Source organism: Danio rerio, chromosome 9 (assembly GCF_052040795.2).
Source record: "Danio rerio strain M-AB ecotype USA chromosome 9, GRCz13ab, whole genome shotgun sequence".
Classification (NCBI taxonomy): domain Eukaryota; kingdom Metazoa; phylum Chordata; class Actinopteri; order Cypriniformes; family Danionidae; genus Danio; species Danio rerio.
Genome location: NC_141029.1, coordinates 35,535,709 through 35,556,694, shown reverse-complemented (window position 1 = coordinate 35,556,694; position 20,986 = coordinate 35,535,709). Strand labels below are relative to the sequence as shown.

The 20,986-nt window shown below is 36.8% G+C and overlaps 1 protein-coding gene across 1 annotated transcript in view; it reads left to right on the top strand.

The window, feature by feature from the left end:
- The window catches only part of maoa (monoamine oxidase a), a 65,153-nt gene extending 44,942 nt beyond the window's left edge, over positions 1 to 20,211 (top strand). Inside the window, exons 4-15 of the mRNA NM_212827.3 lie at positions 1,442 to 1,546; positions 2,735 to 2,826; positions 2,914 to 3,055; positions 5,626 to 5,775; positions 8,223 to 8,382; positions 11,715 to 11,811; positions 12,125 to 12,178; positions 12,258 to 12,315; positions 12,394 to 12,491; positions 12,596 to 12,707; positions 17,101 to 17,163; positions 17,270 to 20,211. Of these exons, the coding sequence (NP_997992.2) occupies positions 1,442 to 1,546; positions 2,735 to 2,826; positions 2,914 to 3,055; positions 5,626 to 5,775; positions 8,223 to 8,382; positions 11,715 to 11,811; positions 12,125 to 12,178; positions 12,258 to 12,315; positions 12,394 to 12,491; positions 12,596 to 12,707; positions 17,101 to 17,163; positions 17,270 to 17,425 (1,287 nt within the window). The 3' untranslated portion in view covers positions 17,426 to 20,211. The remainder of the gene's footprint in view (positions 1 to 1,441; positions 1,547 to 2,734; positions 2,827 to 2,913; positions 3,056 to 5,625; positions 5,776 to 8,222; positions 8,383 to 11,714; positions 11,812 to 12,124; positions 12,179 to 12,257; positions 12,316 to 12,393; positions 12,492 to 12,595; positions 12,708 to 17,100; positions 17,164 to 17,269) is intronic.
- Positions 20,212 to 20,986: the final 775 nt, after the last annotated feature.

Sequence of the window (20,986 nt, the reverse complement as noted above, 5' to 3'; positions counted from 1 at the left end):
TTTCTCAAAATAGCAATGCACCAGCAATACACCTCAACACGCCACCAGAACGCCTATGAGCGCAAATGCCTTTGCTATTTAACAGCGTGGCGGAAAACGTCAAAACGACTCTTGCGCCAAGCTGAAACTAGCAAACAACAATTGCGTCGCGCATTGCGTCACATTGCGCCGGGTGTATGATAGGGCTCTTAATCTGCCTTTGGTCCTTCACCTGAACGTCATGCTTTAAAATCCTTTAATGCACGGCAAGCTATTGATTATCCCTTACATGTACAATAGAACACTAGAAGAACACTGTATCACTGAGCTGCTGAGTTGCATATTTTGGTCAAGTTGTACTCTTATTTATGATACAAAGTGTGCCAGAACTACCATAGCTCCTGCTCCAAAAAAAGTCTGTGCTGCTGACAAATGTTTTGCAGAGGTTTGTCATTCGACGCGGTCAATAATTTGTCTGTCCTACTAAGTGCATCTAGTCCTACTCAAAAACCACTCTAGTTCTCTTCATGCATTTTCATCAAGCAATAAAATGACAGGGTGTTCAAACGCTGTGTGCTTAAAAAATGCTAAAATCATCATGACGCAACAAATCGCTTGGAAGTGAAAAGTGGACATCAAACCCAGGGGTGCGTGAGAATCCTTCTAGGTGACAGGTCTTTGATTTTATCAGCAGTTTTGACAAGGTTACCTCTTTCAATGACCTTTAGTCTGTTTTCGACTGTCATTCTAGACTCTTCTTTATCAGGGACTTCAATTTCATTATGGCTTTAGCAATCTTTAGTGGCTTAAAGAATGGCATATTAAAACACTGCGCTTCATCTTTGATGTGTGGTCAAATATTAATCAATCAGCCCAGCGCTGCTCATTTAAGAGCCCCACAGCAACAGATTGGTCCAGGTATGAAGTAATGTCTGCCTATAGTCGCCCTATTGGCCAGCTTCAGAGAATGATCATACTGACTAAGCATTTCCACTACTGTGCGAAGCAAGCGATGTGTGAACAGCTTGTGTCATATAGCTGCTGTTTGCCAAAGACCAATATTGTCATTATCTGTGATTATGAATTTCCTTTTTATTGCATTAGCCGTTATCGGTTACGTCTATTTATAGGGTCTCTATTATCGTTCTTGTATAGTATATTCTACCCCAAATGAGCATATATCCAAAGATAATTGTCAGTTTTTTTAATAAGGTCAAGTTGTTTCTGATCTTCTATTAATGCAAACAGTAAAGGCCTTCCATTAACTGCAAGCCAGGCGAAAATGCAGTTACGTATATTTTAGGCAGTAAAAACTGTTTTCCATTCCAGACTGGTTACACGTCTAATGATAATGAGGTCATGGTGGCTATGATAAAGACATTACGTCAACAATGACAAAATAATCCTTTTCATTATTTGCTGATAAGCTGGTAGCTTTCTTACATTGTTTCTTGTTTCCCAGGGAAAGTCATACCCATTCAAAGGGCCTTTCCCTCCCATGTGGAACCCTTTTGCCTACATGGACTACAACAACCTCTGGAGGACAATGGATAAGATGGGAATGGAGGTAAAGGATATTTTTATTTAGCTCCGTTTAAAAATGTAATCAACTGTTGCCCTGCATACATCAGATTCCTTGGCAATGTTTATTGAATAAGTTGCTTTTGATTTGAAATATTCACCGGATGTTGGGAACAACAACCAAATAAACCCATACTATATGCAAGGAAAATAAACTGATTAGTTTAGAAATGAAGTTATGTGTAATAAAATGAAATGATGAAGGGAAAATAATATTGAACACATGAAGAAAGGGAGGTGTAAAAAGGCAGTGAAAGCCCAGACAGTAGCTGAAATCTCTCAGACGTTATTCAGCAACCCTCTGCCCTTCGTCACTGTAAATGAAAATTATCTGCTTCAGTCCAACATCTACATTAGATGATGAAGATAAAATACATCATATTACCTGGCAATGTTTATTGAACAATAGTTCTGACCAAGAATGAATGGTGTCAATCCTAGTAGTGACAACAAGTGTAGTCCGATTACTGAATGTATGACTCTTTATTAGTCAGTTTTTGTTTTTGTGAATCAAACTGATCTAATCACTCTCATGAGTCGAATCGCATTAGTGAATCAAACTTGTACAACATAATCAATGCAGGACTACATCAAACTCATACAGTATGACTAGATTAGTACAGTTTTTGAACTAATGACTCTTAGGAGTCAATCAAACACATTCAGCTCAAGCAGTTGAGTCCAGTTTAAGGTAAATGAGACCTACTGTAAATGGAACTGGTTATTCATAAGATCGTGTATTTTGTTAGTAGTATTTTTAAACAATGAATGAAATAATTGACCACATTTTAGTTTTTAATTGCTCAACAAATTGTTTAATTTGAAACCATATACACATTTAAACAGGCGCTTATAAAGCATTTTTGGTATGACATCATTTATATTTCTTAAACATATACTAACCACCAGTTTGATAGACAATGCTTAAGCGTAGTCTCAGACAAAAATATAATACTTCAACTGACTGACCTTTAAATATATAAGTGTCTTTGTAATGTCTCTAGATGGACAACAGTAATGTTTTTCCAATGCACAATTCTAAACCCTAATAGGCCACAGTCTGTGAAACCAGGCCTAAGAATCATTATTGGAATAGTTAATATAAGGATGCAGTATGAGTATTAACCACAGTGGATGAACAGACAGAGTGTCTGATGGCAAATGTGCACTTTAGATTCCTAAAGAAGCTCCATGGAGAGCCCCACATGCTGAAGAATGGGACAAGATGACCATGCAGCAACTCTTTGATAAGATCTGCTGGACCAGGTACAGACAATGAATCAATTAAAATCAGATATTGTCATGAAATATTGAGCATAATGACACATCTCTTTACCCATGGGTTGCTTGCAGGTCAGCTCGCCGCTTTGCCACTCTGTTCGTAAACGTGAACGTGACCTCGGAACCCCATGAGGTTTCGGCTTTGTGGTTTCTTTGGTACGTCAAGCAGTGCGGTGGCACAATGAGAATCTTCTCTACCACCAATGGAGGACAGGTACATTTACCAGCCTTAATACATGCATTTTTTAGCTCACATTTATCTTATTGTATTTTTTCTGTCAAAAAACAGGTAATTATACAACAAACACTGAAATGCCACGACATTCACGTTTGCGCAGTGTTTGTGTGCATCTCTTTGGCTTCTTCACTGCAGCAGTGCTTGCTTGTGTTTACAGTATAATTAATGTCAGCGGGAGAGCAAGAGAAAGATAGAGGCTTTATCGCCCTGTGTCTCTTGGCTGATATTGGCAGTCCAGGACAGCAGGTGGTAGAAATGGTGATATAAATCAAGCTATAGCTGTTCAATCCAATGTTCCTGCCAAGTCCAATATTCATTGTCGCTGTTCAGTCCTCACCCCTAATTTAGTTAACCATTGCTTTGAAAATGGCTCTTGCTGGAAGGCAAGGCTAGATGTGGAGGAAAGAGAAATTAATTGCTGTCATGAGGAAAAGGGGTACATTTAATTTAAGGCAAAGTTCACTGATAAAAAAGATGTTTAAACTGCAAAAATGTTGTGGTATGTATGCCATTTGTGATAGGTTGACTCTTTTTTTTTAATTTTTGTCTTAAATTTCTAAGATTAACCAGTTTTGTTTTTAAGAGGTTTACCACAGAAATGATACAGTGGGGGAAATAAGTATTGAACACGTCACCATTTTTCTCAAAAACATATTTCTAAAGGTGCTTTTGACTTGAAATATTCACTGGATGTTGGTAAAAACTAAATAAACCCAAAAATGCAAAGAGAACAAAGCAAATTAGTTTAGAAAGAAAGCAGTTATCTGTATTAACATGAAATGATACGTGAAAAAAGTATTGAACACATGAAGAAAGGGAGGTGTAGATAAGCATGGAAAGCCCAGAAAGCAGGTGAAATCTCTCAGACGTTATTCACCAATCCTCTGCCCTTCGTCAGTGCAAATGAACATTAGCTGCTTCAGTCCAGCATCTACATTACCAAATGATGAAAAAAAAACAGGGTGAACATTCCATTAAGACAATGACCCAAAACACAGCCAAGAAAACTCTCAAATGGTTTAAGAGAAATAAACTCAAGCCATAGAATGGCCCAGCCAATCACCTGACTTGAATCCAATACAAATTACAAAATAAAGATCAGATTTTATAGATGAGACCCACAAAACCATCAAGATTTTTACACTCTGTTGAAGTCTGTGAAAAAACCCCAGCCTGATCTCATGAAGAAACGTGACTATTTTACGTTTTGTCAGTTTAGTGGCTTATTCGTATGCATTCCTACGAGTTTAGTCATATGAAAATTTTTAAAAGGAGGTATGGCACCCATTCTTGCCTCTAAACCCATCTGTCACTGGGGGATAAGCAAATCGTTCTAAATTGAACGAATGAGATAGCTACTAAATAAAAAAGCTACAAATTGCAGTGAAATTGCGTTGAAAAAATCACACCTGAGCAATGCAATTAACTTCATTCTCCAAAAACATGACACGTTCAATACTGCCCACTGTGTATTTTTAAAATATTACATATTTTTAAATATTTGGGCCAATATAATGACTAAAAAAGCTTTGTATGAATGCTTACTTTTTAAATTACATAATAAGGACAAAGCAGGGGTCTATGTATGTGTCCTAGTGGTGATGCCTTGTAACACAATTTAAAATTACTAACCACTGTATACATCCAGTCTTTACATTTAGTAGGATGGATGTTTCCCAGTGATGGGTTGCGGCTGGAAGGGCATCTGCTGCGTAAAACGTGTGCTGGAAAAGTTGGCAGTTCATTCCGCTGTGGCGACCCCAAATTGATAAAGGAACTAAGCCGAAAAGAAAATGAATAATTGTATAAAACATTTTCTTTATATTATTACTGTCGGTCGTAGTGTTAACTATATATATTTATATACATTATATATCTTTATAATGTGAATTAAACTTTTATATTTTATATTTTATTAAATTTTTATATTTTTATTTTGAGGTTTGCCTTAAAAAAAAAAAGAATCTTTAACTACATAATTTTGCACTGTTAAGATCACTTGGTCCATTTATTAGTAGACCCAATATCATACGTTAAGTAACCAAAAGCCAGTGTAAACATTAGTAGAGGAGTAGAAGTTTACCTTACCGCATGCCTGTGACACAGAGCTGATTATGTAACATACTAAAATAGTGGCCACTGTATCTGGGTCACATTTATAGCAGGAGTCTCCTAGCAAATGTGGCATTTGAGGGTGCACAAAAAACAGTTTTGTATAAGCTGGTGATAAACTGTTGCTTCTTTTATGATGGGCTTCCTATATGATTAATGTCATAAATTCTCAGAGCCTGTTTGTCTTCCTTAACTTGCTTTATATTCTTAACTTGTGTGATAAAGGCATGTGCATAGTGGCCAATATTATACAACTGTGTCAAAAAGCTCTTTTTTTAATAAACAGAGACCCCTCATGGTGAATTAAAGAACTGCAGTCCTTATCAAAGTGTAAATATCTGTTTAAATGAGTGTGAAACTGATCAAACCTTTTACATTCAATGTAGTTTTACACATAACCCTGAAAAACGTCTTATCTCTCAAAAAAATGACAGGAGCGCAAGTTTGCTGGCGGTGCCAATCAGATCAGTGAGGGGATGGCAAGAGAGCTGGGTGATCGAGTGAAGCTAAGCAGAGCTGTGTGCAGTATTGACCAGACTGGAGACCTGGTGGAGGTCAGGACGGTGAATGAGGAGGTTTACAAGGTGAGAAGACGCATATAAACTCATATATGGCTGACTACTACTGCTTAATGTATTTTTTGCACTACAAAACTTGTCAGGAAGGCTGTATTTAGAACAAGAACTAATTCTTGACATATTAAATGACTTAACTTAACTCTCTCTCAGAGTTAAACAGTTTTATTGTGCCATTTTTGAACCCATTCAGCCAGTCGCTGTGTCTGGCGGGAGCCCACTTAGCTTAGCATAGATCATTGCATTGGATTGTACCATTAGCATCTTGTTCATAAATTATGAAACAAAGAGTGTGAAGAATGACTCTTCTTTATAGTTAAATAGCAATTGACAGAAATTGCTATTTTCTACAGCAATATGGCTAGGAACTATACTATCATTTTGCCGTAATAATTAAGAAACTTTGCTGCTGTGCCATGGTTGCAGCAGGAACAATGACATTACATATTCTAACTGGTGGAGCAAGCAGAGGGCATAATGCTGGTTCTATATCATGATATGACAGCAAAGTTCCTTGATTATTATTTATTTATTTATCCTTTATTTTACTAGGATAGTTCCGTTGGAATACAAGATCTCTTCTCCCAGAGAGTCCTATCCAAAATGACAGCACAAAAAATTAGAAAATTAGCTCTGTTTCATAATACACATGTAAAGGAAAAACAATTGAAAACAAATTAAGAATAAGTCATAACAAGTACATGTTCCCTTAAGTTTAAATCATACAGGCTTTCCAGCATTCCCAGCATCACAATACTCTCCCAGTCATTCCATAACAAGGGTGCAAAAAATGAAAAGGCAGTTTCGGCAAACTCTGAACGGTTTACTATTAGTTTAGCAGGACATCTACTGATATAGCTGGATAAATGATTACAAGTAAAAGCTGGTAATATACCAGTATATGGACTTTCTTCATTTGATATAGTAAAGACCACCCCACCATTTCATACACTGTAGAATGATGACTACGCCAGAATGAGAGTAAAGTTTATAGACATATCGGCCTAGAAAACTTTTTTTCCTTCAATCTTAGTACAAAGGGTATCCGCAGGGTCTTAAAAAGTCTTTAAATGTCTTAAATTTGAAAAAAAAACAAAATTTTAGGCCTTAAAGTCTTAAATTGACGGAAATATTTTCTTGTAGGTCTACAATCATTTTAAACGGGTGTTAATTTTCCTTTGTTTATATAAAGCTAACTAATTGATCCATTAATTAACTAATCCACCAACGAATACAACTAAATAAACTTTTAGACAGTCTGTTGTGCTTACATTTAGTTTTTTGTTGTTTTTGTTTTCATGTTGGTTATTATGTTTAATAGTTATATTGCAAAGAAATATGTGTAAATAACTAGGGTCTGCTTGTTTTTACATGTTTAAAACACTTGGCTAAGAAATAATAAATTATTTTTTGATAGGGAAAGTACTTTTTTTTTTCTTTATGGGCCATTAAAAAATCTTTAGTGTTTACCCCTATATAAGTCTTTAAAAGTATTACATTTGACTTTGTAAAATCAGCAGAAACCTTGATCCATAGTGTAACCACAGAAGAGTCGAGCTTTAAATAGGAGAATTATCGAAACTCTGGTAATTTTTAAATGAGATGCTAATAGTCTAATTTGATTCAATGATCTATGATAAGCTAAGCTAAAAGTGTTTCCCGTTTCCAGAGATCGGCTAAATGGAGTAAAAAAATGATAAAACTCACTAGTTTAACTGTGGGGAACTTGTAAAATGTGCTTAAATAAAAAATAAATTAAAGTGTTCTTTTAAAAACATGGATTAGCTGTGTCAGCTTTGGTTATCCCCATAAATAAAGATCTAAAGATTGCCTTTGTTTCATTTGTCATGTGCAAGTGGAACATCAATGCATGTGCAATGCATTGTGCATATATATGTGTGGTTTCCTTCCAAGTATCATGCAAGTCTATGCATGTACACAAAATATACACATAATATACATTTTGTTCAGTAACCAGTTGTAATCTGAAGGACAAATGCGCCCCTTTAAACCGTGTATCCCCATGTTTGTGTGTAAGATTGGTGGATCGTTATCAGTAAGCCTCTCTTCATCTCTCTGTCCTGAACCACATCCTCTTTCCTGAGCTGAAAGCTTATTAAAGGCTGCTTTCGAGCCGCTTAACCCTCTGGGAGGAGCAGTAGGGGGACACTCAGACCACTATATATTTAACAATGTGTCCTTGTATCAAAACACTACCCATTTTACACTACCATTTGTGTTTGAAAAGTGTTTGCAGCAAGCTATCTTCACAAAACTGCATTTATTTCATCATAAATAACATAAAAACAGCCGTCGGTGAAGGGTACAGTGGTGATGGCTTGTGTTTTGCTCTCGCTAGCTATAACTTCAGTAGTCTTTTTAACACTAAACTGAAATGCCTCATATTTGAAAAATGACTCTCTTTATGGTGTTTTTTCTATTTTTTTTCCTTGTAGGCCAAATATGTCATACTTGCCATACCCCCTGGTCTCAACCTGAAGATCCATTTCAACCCTGAGCTGCCGCCTCTGAGGAACCAGCTCATTCACAGAGTGCCCATGGGCTCAGTCATCAAGTGCATGGTTTACTACAAAGAGAACTTCTGGAGGAAGAAGGGTCTGCACCACTTTTCCACTTTTCTTTAAATCACTTAAAAGTAAGGGTGTGCAATATTGGAACAGAGAGGGTATTAATAATTCAGGTTTAGTTTGCTGTGTGTGTGTTTTTGTGCTGGTTTAAGCCTGCTGGATAAAAACAATATGGTAGTAAATAGAAAAGGGTTTTGCCAAATGGCTTCATTTCAGTCAAACAAATAATTCAAAATGGATGATTCATTTGGAAAGGAGCAAGCATCTTTATGAATGGATCCCTGGCTCAAATTATTAGGATTAATTCTCAAAAGAAGCTCTACGCTATTGTTCTCAGAAGCACAGATGTTCATCGCTGAGTTAGATAACTGAAACAAAAACCACAATGTTATGTCTAAAGCTCACTCAATGTTTTTGAGGTTAATTGAAGTGACAGTGGCCATTTAAAATAAAGCTGAAACAATATTTGAAATGTTGTTTTAGCCATGAAATAAAAAGTCCAAAAATAGCTCAAACTATTAATTAAATAAAAAAAAAATAAATAGATCATTAATATGTAATTGGGGTGGCACGGTGGCGCAGTGGGTAGCGATGTCGCCTCACAGCAAGAAGGTCACTGGTCTAGCCCCAGCTTGGTCAGTTGACATTCCTGTGTGGAGTTTGCATGTTTTCAGTGTTCGCGTGGGTTTCCTCTAGGTTAAAATTAGATGTTATAAAACACCAATATGATGCAGCTAAATATCAACTTTGATATTAACGGCCCTGGGAGCAAGTAAGTAAGTAATACATAATTAAGTGTGAAGTCTAATATATTTTAAAGAATAGTTCTGTCTAAATATTAATTTCACTAGGAAATACATTGGGATGCTCAAAATACCGTTAAACCGTTAAACGAAAGTGTGCGTTTTTAACCGATTAATGGTATCAATTAAACTATTAGAAATATTATTTTATGTATTTTTAAAAAGTTTGGCTGCATATGGGGCCGATCACATCAAACGCACTTTTTGCATTGAGAGGGGTATCTTTTGAATGGTTTACCAACAGCCGCGAGTGTTTTGCGCACCGCTTGTCCCAGAGCAGCTGTGTTTGTGTTGTCAAGACTACTACTAAAGAGCTTAGAATCACCAAGAGGCAACACTCAATAGAATGTTCCATTGCAACAGCAGCGCCCAGCAACAGCCCCAGGACTCCACCATTTTGGAGGGAAAATGATCGGCTGCCCATTGGATCTTATTGCTGTCGCAATGGCAAGCAGCTGCTTTGTTTTTTATTTATATATTTAAAAAGCGCATTAAAGGTGAGATACAACCTGAAAGACAACAATACAACACTTAAGATCACAATCATTAGCACTTTTAATAGTTTATTTTACAGACTTCTAATATGCTGTTGTTCTATAGGAGTTTTAGTTCTTAAATGTCCGCCGCGCCATCTACTGGCTGTTTCCCAAATCGCACTAGAGTGTTGCCTCTTGGTGATTCTATGCTCTTTGCTACTACAGAAACTTTTAAAGATGGAGGAGAGACAAGTGCTCACTGTTTCAAGTTCCAGAGCTTTATTACTATACAAATCTTAAATTTCACAATATTATTAAAATTACAATTATAACAACATTGACAGCAACACTTGCGCACAATCAATACGTAGCTGAATTAATCGTTTATTAGTGATATAAAAAGAGCACCGCGTTTTTTTTTTTTTGTCAACATAAAAAAGGCAGTGTGATGCAACTTGTGCTTTTTGGAATAGAAAGTCACTGTTGCTGTGATCGGCCCCTTAATGCGCATCTACAACACATATTGTAACAGGGCTGTAACGGACAATCACACGTGCCTACAGACATATTTGCCAAAGAAGGAAACTGGAAGAAAAACATTGCAGTTTGACACAAACGATTTAATGCTAAACAAACACTGATGCTGATCATTTGTCTGCTGGATCTTCGTCATAAACACAACAATTAGCTATAGCTTTCATTTTACAGCTTATAAAACATGTATGCAAATTAATGCAATATCATATTTAAACAACCAAACTATTGACAAAAAATACAAAATACACGTCTATTTTTATTAAATAATAATTCAATCTTAATCTGATCAGTAAACGGTTAATATTCGATAAACGAGCGGCGGTTGTTGATCATCAAAATCAGGCGTGTCCAAACTACGGGCCGCGGGCCATCTGCGGCCCGCAATCAGTTTTGTGGTGGCCCGTGAGGCTTTTTATAAATAATAATAGAATCTGGCCCGCTATACAAAAATGAACGTAATTCAATAAATAACCACCGGGTGTCGCTATTACATGCATTCAATTAAGCAGTAGTTCTTGTTATGATCTATCTATCTATCTATCTATCTATCTATCTATCTGTCTGTCTGTCTATCTACACACAGTTGAAGTCTGAATTATTAGCCCCTCTTTGATTTATTTCTTCTTTTTTAAATATTTCCCAAATGATGTTTAACAGAGCAAGGACATTTTTACAGTATGTCTGATAATATTTTTTCTTTTGGAGAAAGACTTTTGTTTTATTTCGACTAGAATAAAAAGCGGTTTAAATTTTTTCATGAACCATTTTAAGGTCAAAATTATTAGCCCCTTAAGTCTTCAGAACAAACCATTGTTATAAAATAACTTGCCTAATTACCTTAACTTGACTAGTTAACTTTATTAACCTAGTTAAGCCTTTAAATGACACTTTAAGCTGTATAAAAGTGTCTTAAAAATATCTAGTCAAATATTTTACTGTCATCATGGCAAAGATAAAATAAATCAGTTATTAGAAATGAGTTACTAAAACTAATATGTTTAGAAATGTGTGGAAAAAAATCTTCTCTCCGTTAAACAGAAATTGGGGACAAAATAAATGGGGGCTAATAATTTAGGGGGGCTAACAATTCTGACTTCAACTGTATATATATATATATATATATATATATATATATATATATATATATATATATATATATATATATATATATATATATATATATATATATATATATATATATATATATGCGTGTCTGTGTGATGTATGTAAAATTTGGCCCGCGTCAACGTTTGTTTTTTTGCATCTGGCCCTCGGCCTAAAAAGTTTGGACACCCCTGATCAAAATGAACCGAAATGAGCATCCCTGGAAATGCTATAATAAATTAGAGAGAATTTTTTTTTCTTTTTCTTTTTCCAAAAAATAATAAGGATTCAACAAAAGAATTTAAACATGAATTAATTAAAAATAAAACCTAAATAAATGTAAAAGCATCATTATTTATTGTTAAAATACATAATAAATAATGCTTAACTTTTATATATACACAGCATGCTAAGCTGGGCTGTTTTGCTGTTTTTTTCAGGATACTGTGGCAGCATGGTGATCGAGGAGGAAGATGCACCTATTGGTCTCACACTAGACGACACTAAGCCTGATGGGTCTGTGCCTGCTATAATGGGGTAAATAAATTGCGTTTTTATTGCAGAATAAATGTAAGCCACTAACAAAATGATAGACACAAAAGTAATGCTCGGTTTAGGCAACACAATATATTAGTTTATGATAGTCACATTGTCTATTCATAAATTACTGTCATTTTAAGGCCCTGAAATGCATGATGTCATCGAGGAGGTGGAACTAACAAGGACTGACTAAAGCATCAAATAATGACTAAAGAAGCAGTGTATTTTGTATTTTAAAAAAGACTCAGCAGGCTCTGACATTAAAATGGTGTGGTCTGAATCTGACATAAGCTGCTTCTTTCTGTTTTAGTTTTATTCTGGCACGAAAATCACGGAAGCTGGCAAATCTGACGAGGGATGAAAGGTAGATTTTTATTTCTTCACATATTATTAAATGTCACTATACTGTGATGTTATGCTTACCTGAATGTTATTTCTGCCAGAAAGAGAAGGATCTGTGAGATTTATGCTCGTGTCCTGGGATCAGAGGAGGCGTTATATGTGAGTCTCGATTTCCAGAAATCTTCATTTAGTCTTGAAATGTTTCATTCTTTATTTTCATGGCTGTCTCCTTCTCAGCCTGTGCACTATGAGGAGAAAAACTGGTGTGAGGAGGAATATTCTGGTGGCTGCTATACCGCCTACTTCCCTCCCGGTATCATGACACAGTTTGGCAGGTTAGTGCAGCATCTCTTGTTCGGTATTGTTTTCTCTATCCTGCTTTTGCTGAGTAACCTAGAGCATGAGTTGATACGAGGACTCACTGTTATCTGGATTTCAGGGTCTTGCGGGAGCCGGTGGGCAGGCTGTACTTTGCAGGAACTGAAACGGCCACAGAGTGGAGTGGTTACATGGAGGGGGCCGTGCAGGCGGGAGAGAGAGCCTCTAGAGAGGTACATTCACACACAGCAGGGTTTAGTTACTGAAATCAAAGTCATTTGTTCTGCTAAACTTCAGGTTTCAATCCACCTTGATTCTTTGTGGGCAAAATGGAAGTCATTACCATCAGCGAATAGATTTCGTGTCATAGCTATGGGGTGGATTCTGCTTGGGGAAAACATTCCTTACTCCTCCATTGGAAATGAATAGCAGTAACCGGAGTTGTAGTGGAAATTATGTTTTTTTTTAACACCAGAAATGAAACCCCTGCCATGTTAAGCATCCCTTCCTTGAAATCTCTACTTAATTAAGCCATTTTTCCTCCAAATATAGATGTTACCATTAAATAATCCACCTAATTATTCTTACATTGGTGATTGGGTTTAATCTGACAGGGATGCATTTTTTCGGCAGTACACTAACTTGTATTGTGACCATATCCAAACCCAAATAAATGTGGGACGATTATTAAGACGTGTGTGACTATGTGGGCCATTTCAAAACTAAAACAACCTGAAACTGTGTTTAACTTAATAAAAACATATATTCTGCCAGTCAGTTCGCTTATGTTCTTTGTATCCTTCCAGAAAACAAAAGAAGGCGTGTACATTTTCTAAACACAACAATTAAACCAAAAGACTGATGGAAACGTGGGATATTTTTACAATATGCGAAGTGTGGGACAAAAATACCGTGCTTTAAAATAGAAAATGGAGCGGGTGGTCATCCTAGCAGCTTCTGTGTGTTTATTTGGCAGCATATAAAACTTGAGATAAGATTTTTAAACTTATCAGAGGTGAAAAACATTACACTGCAACTTTTCAATATCAAATCAAGAGAAAATATATAAATATTCATATTTATTTTTTTCATATATTTATATTTAACACATATATTTATTTGTTTAATTTTTAATGTTATTTTTAAGTGCAGATACAGTGCCAAACAAGGCGTATATTCATTCTCTTTTCCTTATCGCACCAATGATAGTGAGGTTTTTGTGGGCATTCCTGGCTATGCCGACCAAGTCTATGTCATATGCTTGTATACGTGTTTAAATGTTCGCTCTAAAATGCTCTTAATAATGTTTAGTTAATGTTTTTTGGTTACAATGAAGCAATATTTGTCTCCCTACTTTGCAGCATTTGAACATCAATTGCTAACTTACAGTATCAAAAGCATTAACAAATTGTTGCACCAGCGTACTATGGATAACCCCAAAAGTTCAAATGTGTTCGCCTTTTAGTACCAATTATAGACATCTTAGATATCACTGTATTCAAGATATCTGTATCTGGATTCGGACCTGGAGAGATTTCAATCGGGACTCACCTCCATTTCATATTTCAAGAACACTAATTGAAAAAGACTAATAATAAAAGTGTGGATTTAGTATTTTGACATATGCTTATTAAACGTCTTGAAATCTTATTAGTTGATGATCAGAAATGAAACCGGAGGCAATTTTTAAAGTGTTAGATGATAGCTAAAAATAAATGTAGACATGCATCATAAATCAGTGTGTGAAATACTGAGAAAAATAAGTGATTTGAAGATAACAAAAAAAAAAAACGAAGAGCAGACCACAACTATGCAGTTGCATAGCGAAATGCAATGAAAGAAGAAAATAATCAAGAGGAACAAAACAAAAAAAAAAGGCTTGCAGGCTGAAAAGAGATTTTGCTAGACATTGTGAACGATCTTGTGATACCAGTGTCACATTGAAATACCAAGCGCTATATTATTTCAGGCTGAATAAAGCTGAACACAATTGACACAAGAGTACAGCTCACTCAGTCAAAGTGACTGACAGAATTACTTGTAGTATGTGTCATTTGGATTTGAAATGTATTTGTTTTGAGCGAAACTTCTCCAAACTGGAAGTGCTTTACATAATTTAAAACACAGGAGACTAGTTGGAGAAAAGATGGATAGGAAATGCATCAACGCAGGAGATTAAACTACTCATATCAAAGCGATCTAGCCTTTGCAGATTGCGATAGAACTACACATCTAAAACTTTAATGAACTACAGATGCCATCGTGCACTTCACTCGCACACCTGGTCCAGATTCCCCCCGATTGCAAACACACAGCTGAAGCTATTCACAACTAATTAAATGGAGTGTAAACTAGTGATGTGATGTTGTGCACAGAGGAGTCGAAGCATGTATCAAAAAAATAATACATCTCACAGTGAAGCAGTGTACCAGAGCTTGATATGTTTAGCCATAATCATGTGATCAGTGACGTCCGAAGCTTTATTTTTGCCTGTACCCACATGACTGCTTCAAATTTTGACACCCTTACAGGTTAGTAAAGTGTATAGTAGAGGTCTGCATTCCTGCGGCTGTCCCGCGGGCGCCGCAGGTCCCGACCAGATTTCTGCGGCGTGGGAATAAATTTCCGAATAAATCGCGGGAGCGGTCAGTAACAAGTTTAATTTGGGACGGGAGCGGGCTGTCTAGCAATATCGCGGATATTGCTATGCGAATGAGAGAGAGAGAGAGAGAGAGCTTTGCCTGTGTGTGTGCTTGGTGCTTGTGTGTGTGTATGTTAGTGCGCACGCGCGAATGAGAGAGAGAGAGCTTTCCCAGATAGCAAAATACACTCGGGCCAGTTCCGGCTAGATTCTCGCCTGCCGGAGACTTATCACTCAGCCTGGCTCCGGCTGCCGGACTCCGGATGCTTGTGGACTCACTGCCCGATTCCGGCCCGAATCAAGGAACCGTATCCGCGCCGGAATCGGCCCGAGAGTAATGTGCGCTGCGGCCCGGAGCTGGCGCGGCTCAGTATTTATATACCTTTATATAAAACCTTTTGGTATTACATTGGTACTTGATACCTGGTATTACAAGCCTTTGAGTTGATATAACAGCAAACGCCTGTGCGTCTGCTTGGTGCTTGTGTGTTAGTGCGCGTGCGCGCGTATGAGAGAGAGAGAGAGATTTGTCTGTGTGTGTGTGCTTGGTGCTGTGTGTGTGTTTATACAGACAGCCTGGCTGTCTGGACTGTATAGCTGGGGGATTTTCGGTTTTGTTCTCCCCCGCTCTTTAGCGGGATCGGGCGCGGCGGGCAAAAAACGGGGCGGATCGGGCAGCGGGACAATAAATTCTTAATATAAGCGGGAGCGGTCGGGTTCGGGCTAAAACCTGGCGGGTGCGGGATTCAAAATTTAGTCCCGCGCAGATCTCTAGTGTATAGCAAGAGATTAGGTGTCGATTACAGGCATTTCTATGGTTTCAAAGTACTGCACCGGTCCCAAGCACCAGTAATTCAACTTAAATACAATAGTAATTTATAGTGAAAAGTCCTTGAACCATACTAAAGTGCATTAGAGTGTTATTTAAAACTATTTTTAGAGCATTCGCCTCCAATGCATGAAGCGCTGGTTCTATCCCCACTCGGAACAAGAGGTTGGGTGTAGGACCCGTTGGATTATGATAAACGTAAATACAATTGAATACCTTTGATTTTACTACAGTCATCTGTGGTGTAATGTAACATTCCCTATATGTAAAAAAAAAATTGAGTAATTTGTTTATTTGACTATTGTTGTATTACTATATGAATGAGTTGGGAAGTTGTGAACGTTTGACATTTTTGTAACACTGTGCTTTCCCACACTTTAACCAGCGGGGGTACTCATCGAGTTCTGATTTGGAAAGCTTCGAGTAACAAACCTATTTCTGATAAAATTTACTTGAAAGGTTCACTGGTTCAGAAAGCTTCAATTCACCATCACTACTATAAACACAGGCAAATGATCAGGCATGTGGCAAAACAACATAATAGTAAAATAAACAAGGATCCAAAAAACACGAAAGGCAAGACAAGGAAAAACACTAGGAAATGTTCACTGACAGCAACCAAGACTCAGCAACAATGTGTGTGCTGTGTTTTTAGTCCATTTGATTAGTCCTGAACGGCTTTAGTTCTGTGTGTTCGCAATCAGGCAGAATCTGGCACATGTGTGTGAGTGAAGTACATAATGGGATCTGTAGCTCATTAAACTGGCAGATTTGTAGTTCTCCAGTGATATGCAAATGCTAGATCGCTGGTGAAAACGACACCTTCATAAATCATTTTCTTACATTTGTTTTGTAGTCAAATTTTAATATTTTTTTTCTGTTTTCTCTATTTTAACAGAACTTGTAATGCTTAGAAACATTATAAATGTCATTTTGATCAATTTATATATTCTTGATAAATAAAAAAGCATCAAAAAAGATTCTTGTCACCCTAAGCAATTTCATAATCTGAAACTAAGACACTTTTTTTGGTCATTTCCTCTAGATAAGAGCTTATAAATGCCTTAAATAAAGATATTAATTACAGTTTGTGTCTAAATATTGTATATTACCGTCTGTTGCTCTATGATAAACACTGTATTCTCCTTTCTTCCAGGTTATGTGTGCAATGGGCAAACTCCATGCGAGTCAGATCTGGCAGTCAGAGCCCGAATCGATGGTATATATTTTGTGTTATTACCTTTTTTTATTTATTGAAGCCACAAATCTCGAAAAAAAGCCATTTTGGTACTTGAAAACATACCACTCTGCGCTCTTCCCCCTAGGACGTCCCAGCCCGGCCGTTTGTCACCACCTTCTGGGAGAGAAACTTGCCATCGGTTGGAGGATTCCTCAAGTTTATGGGTGTGTCCTCATTTCTGGCAGCAGCCACAGCAGCAGGATTGGTCGCCTGCAAAAAGGGGCTCCTCCCACGGTGTTAAAGCCCCTCCCACTTTCTGCAAAGCTGTTCTCTGTGAGCTGGCCTTGTGATTGTGGCATCCAATCACTTAATCAGGGCCACAATGCCGACTGGGTATGAGGCCAAGTTACTTAGATGAGTTTTGACACAATCGCTCAGTCATTAAAAAAATTAACCAAGTGATAATTATGGCATAATGAGTAGCTACTAATTGTTAATGTGGTAATTGCCCTGTCAAACAGTTCACAAACAAGCCACATTAAACGATATGAAAGTGTGACATTCCATAACCATTCACCGCGTATGTTTGCAAGGGTGTATGTGTGTGTTTTCACCAGTCTTATTGATTACCTCTGCTAATATCAGGTGCTGTTCTCAGGAAATCATTAATTATCCTTCCAAAACAAGCAAGTAACATTACTGAGATTAGATAAGATTAGTGACGCATTTTATCATGCTTTGTGATAATAACCTTCCACATAATGCAACACGGCACAGCACAATTCACTATATCATTCACGAGAGAAGCAGAGCCGGTTCATATCGTATTATGAATAACACGCCATGACAATGTTAAATTACCATTAGCGCTTGAAGTGACTGGTAGAAAAATGAAGTTGAGCAGTCATAAAGAGCCGATTTGAAAGATGTCCCAGTGTTTCATGTCATTTCTAAAAGCTGCTGTGTTTTGTGTCGTGATCTGTATCTGATTGAATCACACGAAAGCATTTGAATGTACTTTGACATATTAGATTTCTTTTTTTATGTAACGCAGAGCAGTGTATACTTGAAATATAAATTAGTTTTTTGACATACATTGTCAACCGTCCTCATTGTCCTCTAAGAATTACATAATATATTATTAATTATAAAAAATTATAGATTTTATGTAATTCATTATCATGTTTTAAACAAATATAAAGGCTTTCCCCAGTCTATCTAAACGGTTTAAATAGTTGTTCTTTTTTTTTTCTCCATCCACAAACATTTAGATAGATAGATAGATAGATAGATAGATAGATAGATAGATAGATAGATAGATAGATAGATAGATAGATAGATAGATAGATAGATAGATAGATAGATAGATAGATAGATAGATAGATAGATAGATAGATAGATAGATAGATAGATAGATAGATAGATAGATAGATAGATAGATAGATAGATAGGCAAAGTAGAAATGTCACTGCCTCACCTTTGTAGGAGTAACATGTGCAATATTATTTAAAGAAAAATGACAACAATGTTATAGAGATACACTATAGTTTATCAGATTGTTGTGCTCCTCAGTTATGATAGATTTATATACACAGCTGTGGAAATCGTTTAGAGAATCCCCAACAATTATCCTTTTCTCTGGATTTAAAATTTATATTGATGTGTTTGAGATTTATTCTGTAAACTATTGATAACAAATCTTCCAAAATTAAAAATAAATGTGATTTATATTTATTGTTTTTTACATAAAACAATAAAAAGGCAGTGTTTTGGAAATTTAATTTATTTTTAGATGATACATTCCTTTTTTTTAACTACAAAATAGTTTAGACAACAATATTTGGTGGAATAGCCCTAATTTTCAATGACAACAATAAAAATATAGACCATTTTGAGGGATGTAAACAATAGCAATGGTCCCAACATATTTCCTGTTTTACATTTTTCATTTCTACAGCTTCCGAGAACCCAAAAAGAGCCACATATTAATAAATAATGTTATGATAGTTGTTTTAACATTAAGTTATGATTGAATAGTCACTTGTTACAGATATGAAATAGCTTGATAACAAGCAGGAAATGTTCATGGGCCAATGACATGACCACATTGAAATGGTCTATTTGTTAATCTGGCCAATTGTCATTTTCTGGGGAAAAGCTTTATTTTCATTTAAAAATGTGAACCACGTTTTTTCGATATTTGTAGAATAAAACTACTTTAATGTATTACTCATACCTAATAAATCCAGAGACAACTGAGAATTGCATTGCCATTTTTTTCCATAGCTGTATATCATATCCAAGTAAATGCTATATTGGTAGGAACAAAAAGTAGACATACATTTACTTAAACAAGTCTTAAATTGCAATTACCTGAAAATGCAGCCCAAAAACGAGATTTGAAATGAAATAGTGTTATTGTGTGTACATTTTTGTCGTTCCAAAGATGCGTTGTAATTGTTGTTTGTGGTGCCTTACTCTGATGTAGTTTCCTCATTTCTCAAGTGCCTCTGTGCTGATAATGAGCTCCTCCAATCATGAACATTGTCCTTGGGTCAGTCACTGGCTACTTTAGGTGATGCTTTATAAAAACACGCTCATAACTAAACAAAATTTCTGAATCCTGCGAAGAATACAACGTATGCTTTTCCTGAAGAAGCCAATGTTGATCCAGGACTGTCAGAATCTGAGGCAAAGCCACTCCTGACTGTTGACTAGAACTGTTTGATAAGAACAATTGACTGTCGTAGCTTGAGTCTGGCCAACTGTGAACTTAGTGACAATGATGTGGTGACTTTCACATGTTGTAGCTGCTGTTAACTCCTCCACCTGGTGTGTTAGTGAATCGTGCCTCTCTGTTTGTCTGTGTGCTGTTAATGCTTTTCCCCAAACTGCATAACATGGTCGTGTTTACCTGACCTGTCGACGCCTGCTTCAGTTTGCATAGCTGCCCAGCTACGTTCAGACCCTTTTGTCTGATTTTTGTGTGCGTATCAAAATGTCCAATGGTCTAGTCCTGTAATTGCATCATTTGATCCCTTTGTACAAATCCAACGACTGATAATAAAAGTGTGTGATTTACTACCAGCCCGTGTTTTTTTGTGATCGCTATGTTCAAGTGTGTGTGTGTGTGTGTGTGTGTGTGTGTGTGTGTGTGTGTGTGTGTGTGTGTGTGTGTGTGTGTGTGTGTGTGTGTGTGTGTGTGTGTGTGTACACACCGTGTGATGCCCTTTAAACTCACAAGCATCTAGATTGGCGTGACGTGTTCCTTCAGGGCAGAGAGACGAGGTTTCTTCCAGCAGTGCAGAGCTCATTTGCATGGAGTGCCACTGATTTAACTTCCATCACTTTCATGGAAATACAAGATTTTGATCTTTTTGTCTGTATTTTTTTTATTAAAGTCATACGCCAGAGGGAAAGGCGGTATGAAAGATGAATTCTTAATCTTGCCAAACTGTTTTGTTGTTTTGAAAAGAGATCTCTTTCATTTATGGATGTTGAGATCGACAGGCAGAAAGAGAACAGGAGCACCACCTGATTGGACCAATAGGTGGTGCTTGTGTAACATGTAAATCCAAAAATCTCTCTCATGTAAATCTCTCAATATGACAAGTCTTGTTGCTAATTCAAGTTTTAGCAGCTGTATGAAATCCAAAGGTTTACATTCTTAATCACCTGTTTCTAAATGGTCTGTCTCTAAAAGTGCGGTGGGCGTATCCCCACCCACCCCCCCGGCTGCGCCTGGATGAGGACAGCACAAATGTCTTGATACCTCAGGCTGTTAATGTTGCCATCCCCTCTGCAGATCTCTCGCACACCCCTATACTGAATGTAATTCCAAACCATGATTGTTCCTTCACCA